Source organism: Theobroma cacao, chromosome 2 (genome assembly GCF_053813885.1).
Source record: "Theobroma cacao isolate CCN51 chromosome 2, ASM5381388v1, whole genome shotgun sequence".
In the NCBI taxonomy this organism is placed as follows: domain Eukaryota; kingdom Viridiplantae; phylum Streptophyta; class Magnoliopsida; order Malvales; family Malvaceae; genus Theobroma; species Theobroma cacao.
Window position 1 is genome coordinate 44,274,082 of NC_142640.1, and position 13,359 is coordinate 44,287,440.

Below are 13,359 nucleotides of genomic sequence, written 5' to 3' on the forward strand. Positions count from 1 at the left end.
ACCAATAACCACACTATATTACTTTATGTGACATAACCTTTGAGTTAAAATAGTTTTTCATCATGTGACGTAATTTTTTTTATTTTGAAAATACACCAACAAATCTTATATGCCACAATACATAAAAGTATCTATCAAAAAACAAAAAGAAAATAGAAAAGTGGGTTTTATGCTCAAATTAGATTTAAAAAGCACAAAAGTTCTAGAAATGAGTATTCCAAAAAGTATAGACTATAGAAGTAAATTAGTTTTATTTTTAAAAAAAAAATCCAACCAGCTTAGTGGCTTATAATGACAATATATGTGTTTTTGTTGTCTATGGAACTTATTCACTAATCTTTGTTGCTTTTAGCCTCTAAAATTATAAGCCAACAAATTTAAACATTAAAAGAAGGCACGAAACAATGTGTTTAAGATAATATAATAATAATTTTAGTATAAACCAATCTAGGTTAAGAGTAAACTTTCATTTTGTATAATTTTTGTTTTCAAAATTTTCTAAATCGTGATCTCTCCAAAGAAGAATATAGAAAACTCATATTCTCCTTTACATTTTTAGATTTTAATAAATTTATTATATTAATTAAATACATTAATATACTTAAACATCTAACCCAATAAAATTCGTGTTAATGAAATGAATAGGTGGAAGTAATTGTTCTCTCTTTTTTTTTTCTGTTTTGCCTTAAAACCACCGATCAATGTTTCTAACCATGTACCAAAGATCGAATAGAAACAACTTCTTCGTATCCTTGAAAAAGAAAATCTTGAAATCAATCAACACTAAACGAAGCATTACGATGGCCGGAAAAAGGAAGAACAAGAGAATTGCTAGGGCATTTTGGAGAAAAAAGGAAATAACTTTGATTTCATTGGCGGCAGAAATGTCTCCATGCAGGAGTACGGAGGCGAGAGTCTCTTATTCTGCTCTGATTATAATAATATGGGCCCCGCCCACCCATCCACGTGGGTATATTTTGAGCTACCCATTTTAACTTGACAGCAAATTATTTACCAACCGCATAAGATCCGAGATTCACGGAATTTCCTGTTAGTTTCCATTTTTTCATAGTTGCCCGATCAACGGTGGAAAAAAACCCGCATCTAATCAAACAAAACCACGTCCAATCAGACGCGCAATCCAAGCCACTTGCTGTCCAAACCGCCCCACCTCCCTTTAACTGATAGGAGCGTGCGTTTCATTCTCTATTCTAGGCGGGGTGGGGGGGTTTCACTGTTGCAGGGTGCAATTCCTTTCATTTACCGTTGTCGCTCGTTATGTGAAAGTAGTACTTCCTACGGCACTTAAATGAAGAGTACACGTGTCGATTGGTTGGTGGATATTCCGTTTGCATTAGTGTCAGCGTAAGATGGTGAGATTCTTGGCAGAATACAGTTTCATTGCCCTATATAGAAGAGGGATCACATGAGTCCAAAGATTTGAATTTGTGGGGTTTCCATCCCCCACCAAACTTTTTCCTAATTCTTGTTTGTTTGAAAAAAAAAATTGGAACATTAGTCCATCTTCATGTTTTCGTTTTTAAAGGGAAAGTCGAGAGATATTTCTATCTAATCAATGGCATCATTTAATTAAAATAAAAATAATAAGATAATTATTGACAGATTGAAGATTTTTGCATGTGTTTGAATTCGAATCTCTAGAATTATTACTTTTGCTAATGCATTTTTCATTTTGGAGGAAAATTAGTCAAGACATGTGGATCCAAGGAAGTCCCAAGAACCTAAGCTAATAAACACAATTTGGTGCATGTCACGTGGAGCATATATCGGTGTGATAATTGGCCTCTCCATCTTGTCCTTGAAGCCAAGCATCTCATTAAATAACACTTGGGAAGCCTTGGGCTTGCTTTGCTTTTCATCTTTACCTCCCATACAAGAAATACTAGTACTATTTACATGTGGAGAATAGGAGCATGCATGACTCTTATTTTTGTTTGCTTTCACTTCACTGCAAAAACTTCAACAAACCAATACTTATTATATATCAAGCTCTCTGAACGCAAGCTAGTTCAAAAGTGATGCATGTTCTTTAACTTACTCACCAGAGGTAAGTTATTCTATGGAGACCCAAAATGCTATGTTTGTTAATTTCTTTTACGGTTTTTAATTGTAGTTTACACGGGGAGAGTAAACTTAATCCATATATAATGAAATAAATAAATAACTAAAATGTAACACCAACCCTAACATAACTATTTTATATAAAAGTAATATCATATATTTTAATTTTTTAAAAAATTATAAACTTTAAATTTTAATTATCTAAAAATTATACTAGCTATTTGCTTTTGTATCCGAAAGAACCTTTTTCTTTCTTCTATTAAAAGCAAACGGTAAGCAGTGAAGGAAACCACCAAATGCAGCCTTAGTAAATCTATGTATATCTTGATAGTATCTTAATAAAATGTTTTATGTCAAACTTTAGAAAGTATGTCGAACAAATTGGTATTTAATTAATTATTACATATCATAATTTTATCAATCAATTAAAAAGAATATATAACTTTTTTGCTTTAATTTCGCATAATGAGTTTTGAAATTGATTTCATAGTACATGCATGGAGTACAGTAGAGTTAAAGAAATCATAATTTAATCATTGAATTATATCAAAAAAGAATAATAGTTTTTCCCTTTTTCAATTAAGAAAACCATTTCTAATAGATAAATAAATCTAATGTAGTTTTGTCTGTGTATTATACTTCTTTAACCAATATATGAATAAGCATAACCTATAATATGACCTCGACCAATGTATATCTTACTTACAAGGTGGCTCCGATTACCACTTTACATCTTAACCCAATCCAAACATTTCATTAGTGGCTTCATGAATTGCAGACAGGCAGCAGTGATCTCTTCTGGATTTTCCTTAAGAGGATACTCGGATAAATCCAATGATTGAGATATTTATGAGTAAAATGCAAGTGATCAGCTAGGACTGCCATATGCTTTTGTGCATATGGTCTTCGAATATGAAATTCTTTGAAATGCTCATATCCCTTCCCATCAACACCTACACAAAATCACTAAACATTATAAAATATGGGTTTGATTATTTAGTTGGTTGCTAATTAAAAATATTTTTAATTATATATTTTTGTTTACGCATTTCTTTTCCTCTACATCAATATACCATGTGCTTTGATTGATCATTCATTGTAACAAAACTTTCGTATGTATTCTTATTTTCAAAATGTATGCACACAAAAAATTTCAATCCTAAATACATGTGAACTTGATTGTCAGATTCAATAAATCCTATGGTAAATTTGTTTATTCTTTTCTATATACTTTGTTGTAGATTATTTATACTAAAGACAGACAATGGAAACCTAGTTAGGTATAAAGTTCTCTATGTCCTTTAATTAATTGGGAGAAGTTTGGTTTGGGACACATGAGTGAAACCATTGAGGACGTGAAAAGCAATGGAAGTATTGTATCCCGATGACGCAATTTGCAAAGCAAATGGAGCATAAAATCATCCCCCATCATCGTGAATGCTGTTCACTTTTTTCGTTTGTTTTTCTTGACGTGGGGCACTAAATAATGTTTGTCAAAACTTTGAGACCTCCACTTCCTCATCAGCATCTAGTATGTGTCAAACGGCAAAACAAAACACTATCCACTTTTTAAATCTAAGTCCTCCCTCGACTCTTTCTCTTTCCCCTTGCCTTTTCTTTAATTGGGGTTCCTTATATATTCTAGGAAATTCATTTTAATAATCATTGGTGGCAACTCTCTCTTGATACTTTTACTATATATTAGTATTTACTAAAAACCTAATTCCAAGAAAAGTCAAATAGTTCAATATATATTTAACTTCCAATTGGTGGTCATATGGATTGAACTCCTAGCTATAAAGGTTCTTAGCCAAAGATAATAAGACAATAAACGAAATAGTAAATATCAATGAATGTTATTCTCTTAAACACAACAAATTATTCAATGATAAATGCATGTATTATTCTACTCAAAAATAAAGATACAATGATAAAGAAATCATTACATAAAAAATAATAAAAGAATAAGTAGCTCCATATTATATATAACTAACAAGTAGGAATTAAAGGAGATATTGGAATTGCATAATTAATTATATCAAACAAAACCATGAAAAAAAAAAAAAGCTTCTAAAGCATCAAAATATGAGGACAAATTAGTAATTCCCGAAAATGAGGCTCGGTACAAGGGCAGTTGTGTGGTTCAAAGGATCCAGCAGACAAAAAAAAAAGTGGGGTCAAAGCCCGTATATCTTGACCGAAAGCTGAAAGCATGGTCTGAGTGGAAGGAAGCACGAGAAACAAACGTGTCACGTCTTTTGGGTCAAAAGTCAGATTTAATTGATTATCTTCTATAGAGAAATATAGACATCTTAACATGCGGCTCCATAATTCCATATTTACCAACCCCATAATATAAGGAGAGATGTGATGTGATCTCTCAGCTTTTGACCCATAATTTTTAATCCCATTATTGTCATCAACTATAAGTGCTTCTTTACATGTTAACATCAACATATTTGCAGGAAAATTAAGCATCAACAGCTCTTCGTAGTAATACCTATCATTTCAGTTTGAAAATTTTGAAATAAATCTTTTTTTTTTCTTGAGCATGGAAACGAACAGTCCTTTGGTCCAAGAAATAGATAACGAAGGATTTAAATTGAAGGGAATTTGAACTTTGAAGTGACATCGTAAAAGGCACCCTGCTCTTCAAGGGTTCCAAAAGGTCTTTTTTTCAATAGTTAGATTGGAATTATTAATAGGGAAACAAACCCATTCCAAATTATTGTGTTTGTCATGATATTGTTCGGTTGCTTTTGCTAATTCTGGGAGGTGAATTTGAGGTTCTAAAGCATGGAATGGATGAATCAATTAGGTCGGTGTTATTTACCATGTGTATAAATCAGGTCGTTTCACTTATGCTGTCATAAACTTGAGGTAGCAGCTGAACTAGAATGAGGCATAATTAAAGTGAAATTGATACTAGAATATAATTGAAGAATGTGGGGGTCCTAGAAGAAGAAGAAAAAAAAAAGAGAGAATCTTTTGAGTTTTGACACAAATTGAACAACAACGTCATCTTTAAAAGGAATTATATAACATTTTCAAATTAATGTTTTATGCACGCATTTGGCATAAAACTGTTATCCTCCTACTAACAACAAACCAATGAAATCATAATTTTATTTCTAGATTATATTTAAAAGATCTTAATAAACAAAAATATATTGTTTAATGAACTAAACTGGTTTGGTTGTTTCTATTAGATTTCAGTATTAATTAAATATTAAACCAAGCTCCATCACTATTAAATTCTAAAAAAGCAGCTTTAATTAAACACATCAAAGAACAACATGCATATATGTGAAAGGTCCTCAAAACATATAAATATAATTATAAAAACTTGATAAGAATTCCCTTTCACATGTATTCATTGGTAAATATATGAAGCATCTGATAAACATATTTGATCTATATATTCACGCACACATATTCATGTTAAGAAATCAGCTCAGTCCCGTGGCGATGACAACAAAATTGTGGCCATTGGAACATATGCGTAGATAAACATATTTGATCTCTATATTTAAACTTTTTGGAATGTCGGCATCTGGAGATGTAGCTGTGTTGTTCTACAATGGTTGTCATAATCATTCTCATGCTGGATTCGGAAAGTTTTCCTTTTCGCCCCCTCCTTTCTCTTTCTCGCTATTAAATCATGTGAATCCTACATGAAAATGATCCATCCAGTTAAGTATTTAATTATGATCATCGATCCATATGTAGTTCTGTACCTCTTGGGGAAAAGGCAATGTTTTGTTTTGCTTTGTCTTTTATTTTGGTTTACCCCAAGAGTTAAAATAGGCAACACTTGTTACCTTTACAACCTTATAATGTCACTTACAAAGAAGATCATTACAATTCGTTTTGTCGACCCCAAGAATTTGAAAACCCCCCACCATATTCAAAAAGAATGGTACTGATCAATTAATCCACAATGCAAATGACACAGCCAAGGAAAACTAAACTTCTGTAGCAGAAGAATCATTAGGTGGGACCTGATCGGCTAATCTGGTCCCTGCAACATTCTGCGTTGACCGGTGGGGGGGGGTCCTTAATGACTTTATTTGTGGAGCAAGTTGCCGTTGGGCTTTTCTCATGATTAACTACCCAGAGTAAAACCTGTTGGATTAACAATGTCCCAGCTATATTAATAACAAATTAATATAAATAAAGTTGGCCATGATTATGAGGGTACGTAGAGAAAGAAGCAGCTGGAAACAAGCTGTGTCGGGTAGGGTAGCGGATATATAGTTGTTTACCGCGTAGGCAATAATAATGGTGGTATTGGGGAGTTCTCCGTTGCATGTGATTCTCAAAAGGGTGGGTTGTGTCCACGTTCTCTGCATGAAAACTACTTCTGCATTTAAAACGTCCATTGCTCTTGATTTGGACGGCTAAGGCTTCAAAGGCGTTGTTTCTGCAGCTGCCCTCATTGCAAGGGCTACTTCGTAGTTGGACCAAAAACAAATAAACCACGCCAAGTTGATTTGATCTTTATATCTTGTTTTTCTTTTTTCCAACGTTCACACTATTTCCATGGATGCAAGAGGGATGGATTTTACTTGGCCTAGCTACTCATTGAAGTAACGCATTGAATCATAATCCAAAGACAGCTTTTGTCCCCAAAACTGTGATCATAACCCAAAGACTTTTCGAGATAAAATTGACATATATAGTTACTAAATAACCAAAAACCTTAAATTCAGAGAAATTTACACCACTCCTAGTTGATTGACAATTGTCATTGAAAATTATTAGTGATTGACAATAGCAAGTTTCTATCTGTTTTTATAATCGAAATGAAATTTATGGTAATCAAAATAATTTTTATTGTAATTTTTTATACTAGTTTGATATTGTGTTTGCAATTAAACTTAATGATAGTAATCAAATAAAGTTCAATTCACGATGTCAAACCGACTCAAAGTCAATTTGATTTTATAACAATAAAGCATCTTGTACCCAAAAAGAACAATAAAAGAGAAATTAAAAAATATATAAAGGTAACTAAAGCTTTGATATTTGGATTGTTTGGTTTTGTTTTAGTTTAGAAATTAGCTTAAAAATACTTACTATAAAGTAAAAATGTAATGAAATTTAGCTTTTTTAGGCCGGCTGCTGGATTGACGTTTATTTAGCTATGATTCGAGTCCTTCGTTTGATTTATAAATTTAGAAAATAATTTTAAATAATAGTTTAGAGATGTCAATAAGTTAAATTACTTATTAATTATTTGAGTTAGGCTCTTGAATTTGACTTGTTCATTGATGAGTCGAGCTCAAACTCAAACTACTTGAGTAATGAATCAAGTTGAGTTTAAACTTTAAATTCTCGTTAGATTTATCAAGTTGGTTTTTTATTTTATAATATTATATAAAAAATAAAATATATATTTTTTACATATTTCAAAATTTTGTTTCAAATTCGGATATTTTTAATGGAGTTGTGCTCGGGCCTAGCATTACACCATCTCGGCTGATCGAACCGACCGGCCCTGATTGTATCCTAATAGTTTGATCTTAAAAAGTTCCGTTGCAAAGCTGGTTTGCCCGAGAGGTTAAGGGGGGAGACTCAAGATCTCCTGTACATAAGTACGCATGGGTTCGAACCCCATAGCCAGCATATGTTAGTGTTGTTTTACTTTTGTAAAATCACATACAAAACCTGGCCTCAAGACAAAGCTATTGCAAGCCCAAGCCAGGCCGAACTTAAGATTGAGCACTTATCCAAAGAACCAATCTGCATCTTATTCCACAGGTAAAAGAAGAAAAATTATTTCCTTTATATTGGAGACCAATAAAGAATATACATATATATATATATATATGTATTATAAAAATAACAAATACTTTGGAAGAGTTATTTCTCTTGCCTAAAAAAAATGTCCTTTGTCCATGAGAAGTTGTACTACTTTTGGCTTTCTTTACAAAATGATCCTCTTTTACCGTATTAATACTCATGGTTCCAGGATGGTTCACGTCAGGCCCAATTTTAAACTAGTCTTACTTGTTACAATCTTAACATTATTAATCACTTTTTCTTTGTTGCATTTCTTGAATTCCATTTAAATCCACCACTAGAGTGGTATAATCAACTCTAGTGGATGATTCAAAAAATGTAACAATCCTCCCAAATTCGTGTACAAATATTGATTATCAGTACTTGGTACATTGTCTCTTTATTCAAAGAGTAAGAGTAAAGTTTAATTTCTCCTTTATCCAATGATAGGGCCAACCCATTTAACCCAAGTTGGTCTTGGCCCAGAGATCTTGGTAGGTGATGGTCTGGACTCTGAACTATGGGTTTACAAAGTCAAAAACTTCAATCTCCGTTTCGGATCAGATATTGGGCCCAGATGGGATGACCCAACCAAGCAGACTTTCGCTTTCCCGTGGCACAAGAAAACTCCCTCTTTTTATTGTTTATCAAAAGAACACCACTGCTTTTCCTCATCGTAGGTCTCTTGCTGCATCTCACTTGATCTCTCTCTCTCGTTTTCCGTTTCACGATCGTCTGCATTCTGATAGGAAAGGTACTCTTCTCGAATTTTATTTCTTCTGGTATTAATCTTTTTCTCAGGACAATCATTGTTTTCTACCCTAGGGTTTATCATTTTAATTTTTTCGTCTTAACATAAAACGCATCGAATCTCCTAATTCAATCTCACTGTTGTGTAGATTTTTTTAAAAACCGAACATGAAGCTTGACACCAGCGGTTTAGAATCGGCTGCGCCTGTCTGGGCTGCTTTTAATGAGCTTGCTGATGGGTTCTCTGCTGCTCCGTCATTCGAGCTCCCAAATACTACTGATGTGAGTTACAGCTTTCAGATAATTTATATATTTCTGAGAGAAAGGGGGAGCTTTACGGCTTATTTTTTGTTTGGTTGGTATATTGCAGTTTGATGGGTTTCAGAAGGAAGCAATTCAGATGGTGAAACCTGCTAAGGGTACCACCACGCTTGCCTTCATTTTTAAGGAAGGCGTCATGGTTGCTGCTGATTCTAGAGCTAGCATGGGAGGCTATATCTGTATGTTTTTTGTTTTTAATTTTTTTGCTATGTCTGTTGTGCATGAGTTGTTGAATTGAACTGCGTGGTGAATGTTTTTTGTTCATAAGTTTCTTTGTTGGAGAAATAATTTATTTATGTCATTATAGATTAAACCTTGAAATAAAAAAATTTCTAGAAGTGTTGCATCCTTCTGTTTCATTTGTTGTTTTTGGATAGTAATAACAAAACCATGATTACTATTCCTTTTCCTAAATTTTGGCAGCATCACAGTCAGTGAAGAAAATTATTGAAATCAACCCTTACATGCTTGGCACAATGGCTGGTGGAGCTGCGGATTGCCAGTTTTGGCACAGAAATTTAGGCATTAAGGTAATTAAATAAAAATTTTCCCTCTTGCTAGTTGGCTCAAATTCTCTTTTGAGTGGCCACAAACTGGATATTGTGTTTGTTAGATTTTTGTATTGTTTGATATATACTGTATATGTTGCGTATTGTCTTACGGTAAGGTTTTCTTGAGAAAAGTTAGTCTAACAGTATCTTTTTATGCAAAATGGGTCATATTGGCATTCTTTCCTTTAATTTTTCATTGATACTCATGTATTTCAGTTTTTCTAAGATATTGGTTATGCAATATTTAAAGTGAGAGTATGCTACAATCTCAAAAGTTTCACATTATTTCATTGGCTCTAAAGTTGAACTGCAGATGACCTGCTTTTCCTAACTCGTGTATGAGAACAAAAGAAGCAGATAAAATGATTTAAGATTTAGCATAGATCCTAGTAACAGCTAAGTGGTTTAAACATCCAATGCAAAATGTGACTTGCACGCAGAGGTTAACTTTTTTAACTAAGCAAAGTTATAAGAATGATTGTAGCTATGACTGCTTATGTATGCACTTGTGCACTCGTAGTCTAAGTGAGCATAAAACCTAGTTCCTAAAACAAACTTTTAAGGAGGAAGTTTGCAAAAATGAGTCCAGGCATATTGCCTGATTTCATAGGTGGTTAAATTTAATGTATTCGATTTGCCTAATTGCCTAGCTATGAAAATAAAAGATCAAAAGAAAGTGGAGCATGCTGGAATTATTCCGGTCTGTGCCTTTGGTGTCAATATGACAACAATATGCAACCTTTCCAGGTTTCATCTAATTTAGAAAGCTTTTAGGCCCCATGATTGTTTTTTTCTCATTTCCCTTAGCATATATGTAGTGCTAATGGATACTCATTTGCCATTATCTAGTGCCGGCTACATGAATTGGCAAACAAGCGTAGAATTTCTGTTACAGGGGCATCAAAATTGTTGGCAAACATTCTTTATTCTTACCGAGGAATGGGACTGTCGGTTGGAACCATGATTGCTGGATGGGATGAAACGGTATTTCAAATTTAATGTTACACTTTTTTCCTCCCTTCCCTTTCCCTTTGTGCCTCTTGCATGTTATGAATATTCTTGCATGTTTAACTTGCTGCCTAATGTGGATTGTAGGGTCCTGGACTATACTATGTGGACAGTGAAGGGGGGAGGTTAAAGGGCATGCGTTTCTCTGTTGGATCCGGTTCACCATATGCCTATGGTGTGCTGGATAGTGGGTATGCATTTTTCTTCTTGTTCTTTCTTAGCTGTTGTTCCATTCATAGAAATGCAAATATTACAGCAAAGCCATCATCATCTCCTTGTAAGTTCATTTAATACATCGAGAAACAGACAGGCTAATGGACAAGGAGTATGTAGAAGAAACCTATTAAAACCTTTGTAATGTGTGCTGGCTCTAGTCACTTGCAATTGCTTCTGATGAAAACATTGGTTGTCCACTGTTTGATAATATGCATAACTGCTGCCTAATTAAATTTGACCATATTTTAACTCTTCCCAATTGAATCTGCTTGATTGTCTTAGTCAATAAGAGATCAGTGGTCATCTGGTTATTCTTTGAACCGTGTGTTAGGACTTCAGCTTGCTTGGCTCCCTTCAAATAAATCAAAAGACTTTCTCTTGTTTTCTGCCCTTTTTATTAGAGTATGCTTGACATTTTAGTTTTGTCTTACATTATGCCCGGTTTTATGTATTTATAGTCATTAATTTCTATTTTTGCATGACTTTGGTGCTAGGTACCGGTATGATATGTCAGTTGAAGAAGCTGCAGAGTTGGCAAGAAGAGCTATTTATCATGCCACATTCCGAGATGGTGCCAGTGGTGGTGTTGCCAGCGGTATTCTTTCCTATCTTTCTCAAGTCTCAGAATATATATATAAAAAAAAAGACATCTCTCACCTTATTTGGTTTTATGTGTGCCTGTACTTTACATTTAATGAGCTTACTTTTGAATCAGTTTACCACGTGGGACCAAATGGCTGGAAGAAGCTATCTGGTGATGATGTTGGAGAGCTTCACTACAAATACTATCCGGTGATGCCAAGCACGGTAGAACAGGAAATGGTTGAAGTAGCTGGGGCCTAAGTGGCTTGTACTCAGCTTGGACTCAGTTGAAGGTGTTTGCATTCGATGACTGCTTAATGGGATAGATTCTGACACTATGTACGCAGTTTCCTCTATGTACTGATAGACGTGGGTGCAAGTTCTTGTTTTAAGGATCCTTCTTATTGCGGTTATCGCATCATGTCAAATCCAGATATCTTGATCAGTTTGGTATTGTTGTTAAAAAATTTTAAGGAATCTCTACTTTTAGCTACCCCAACATACGAATTACTATGTGTTCATCTAGGGTTAGGCATTTTGTTAACTGCCAATTTTACTTTAACAATCTGAGTAGACAAGTCATTTGGCAGGGAAATGGGTAGGTGCAGTTTCCACTTGGGTTTGATTTACTGCAAAATGTCGAAAAAAACTGAAAAAGGAAGTGTCATGTGCAGTACCGTGTCTTCGGCTTGGTAGGCGCTGAAGCAAGCTGCAAAAGCCCTGACCACGTGGAGGGCTAGCCATGGTGATGAAGGCGGACTCCGGCAGGTGATCCCCTATCATGTAGCCCATTGGGAGCTGACATTTTGTGTATGTTGGAAAAACTGACCATAATGGGCGTCCTTCCAGGTGGTCGGTTCAACGTTTCTGATCTGTAGTTAAATCAACAATCCATTTGGACAGCTTCCTAAAGGAATAAGAACAAAGAAAACATACAAAAAGAAATAAATAAAGGAGATCGATATTTGCAGTAAATGGGCCCATGTGCTCATGTGAAAAGTTGAATAACCAAAGCTGATGAGGAAAAACAATAAAAAAGATCCAATCCATACCTACATCCCTTCGGAACTAAGCAAAGACGTCTTTTTCCCTTCCGCCCCTTCTCATTTCTACGTAGGAAAGAAAGAACTTTTGGTAATTTCACATTGTGATTATTTTCTATTCAGGGTAGGATATGATGGTATGTATTATAGGGAAATTCTGATTGGATTATGAGTTACTATTTCTCCTTTAAATAGATGTTGTACTACTCACGTAAGTATGGAGAGCTAATAGAATATAATGATATCATTGTTTAATAGTAGCCTAGCTTCATTTCTACTGCTATGGTCTATGGAATGGAACAAAACAGAAGGAAACATAAATAACCAAACAATAATGCCAGCTCCAATTAAACCTACCCTCCCTCTCTCTCTCTCTCTCTCTCTCTCTCATCCTTTTTTTAGCTTCTAAGCATGTTATTCATGATTGAAAGTGAGATATAATCATCACTCCATTCTCCACTAAACAATGCAAGACAATTAGTTGGAAACTTTGAATCCCTAAACCAAAAAACTAAAATAATGAAGGCAAGAGTTCAATGTCTCTGTCCTTGCTGGAGAATAAGAATTTACAGCAGTCTGTCAATAAGAAAATGATATATAATTATGTTCAAATAGAGTGTGATTAAGTGGCGTTTGTTACGCGAAAGAGATGGGGCTTTTAATGGACAAAATTTTTGCCTACCACCTACATTTCCTTAGCCTGACGATTTCGTCCTTGGGAAATCAAACCAACAGACGATTAATGATAACAAAGTACAAGCAACGTTCAAGTTAAAAGGATTTTGCATGAATGTTTTATACTTTAGACTGTCTTTCTCATTAAATACTTGACATTCTATAGTTAATAACTTGCTTGCCTCCGGCAAAAATGGTGACAAGAAACAAGACCAACTGACAAAACCTTTGTCTTTTCCATTAAGTAGATATATTGTCAAACAATGATGAATCTTAACGACCTAATCACCTATTTTTTCTCTTGTTTTGTTCTCTCCCCCCCTTTTTTTTTTTTTACTGTATATCAA

The 13,359-nt window shown here is 34.2% G+C and overlaps 1 protein-coding gene and 1 non-coding gene across 2 annotated transcripts; both read left to right on the top strand.

Moving 5' to 3' along the window:
• Positions 1–7,627: 7,627 nt before the first annotated feature.
• On the top strand, positions 7,628–7,710 carry TRNAL-CAA (transfer RNA leucine (anticodon CAA)). The gene has a single exon. It is a non-coding gene; the product is annotated as a tRNA-Leu (tRNA).
• A 775-nt stretch (positions 7,711–8,485) lies between these two features.
• LOC18609721 (N-terminal nucleophile aminohydrolases (Ntn hydrolases) superfamily protein) lies at positions 8,486–11,739 on the top strand. Its single transcript, XM_007044982.3, has 8 exons — positions 8,486–8,620; positions 8,766–8,898; positions 8,987–9,116; positions 9,361–9,467; positions 10,338–10,472; positions 10,584–10,687; positions 11,207–11,307; positions 11,428–11,739. The coding sequence occupies exons 2-8, from the start codon at positions 8,785–8,787 to the stop codon at positions 11,553–11,555; spliced, it is 819 nt and encodes a 272-aa protein (XP_007045044.2). The 5' UTR covers positions 8,486–8,620; positions 8,766–8,784; the 3' UTR covers positions 11,556–11,739.
• The last annotated feature ends 1,620 nt before the right edge of the window (positions 11,740–13,359 follow it).

Excerpts from the sequence above, each read along its gene's own strand:
- LOC18609721 (XM_007044982.3), top strand. The coding sequence starts at position 8,785 with ATGAAGCTTGACACCAGCGGTTTAGAATCGGCTGCGCCTGTCTGGGCT. Across the intron at positions 9,468-10,337 it reads ACAGAAATTTAGGCATTAAG|TGCCGGCTACATGAATTGGC; the intron begins GTAATTAAATAA and ends GCCATTATCTAG. Across the intron at positions 10,473-10,583 it reads TTGCTGGATGGGATGAAACG|GGTCCTGGACTATACTATGT; the intron begins GTATTTCAAATT and ends TGTGGATTGTAG.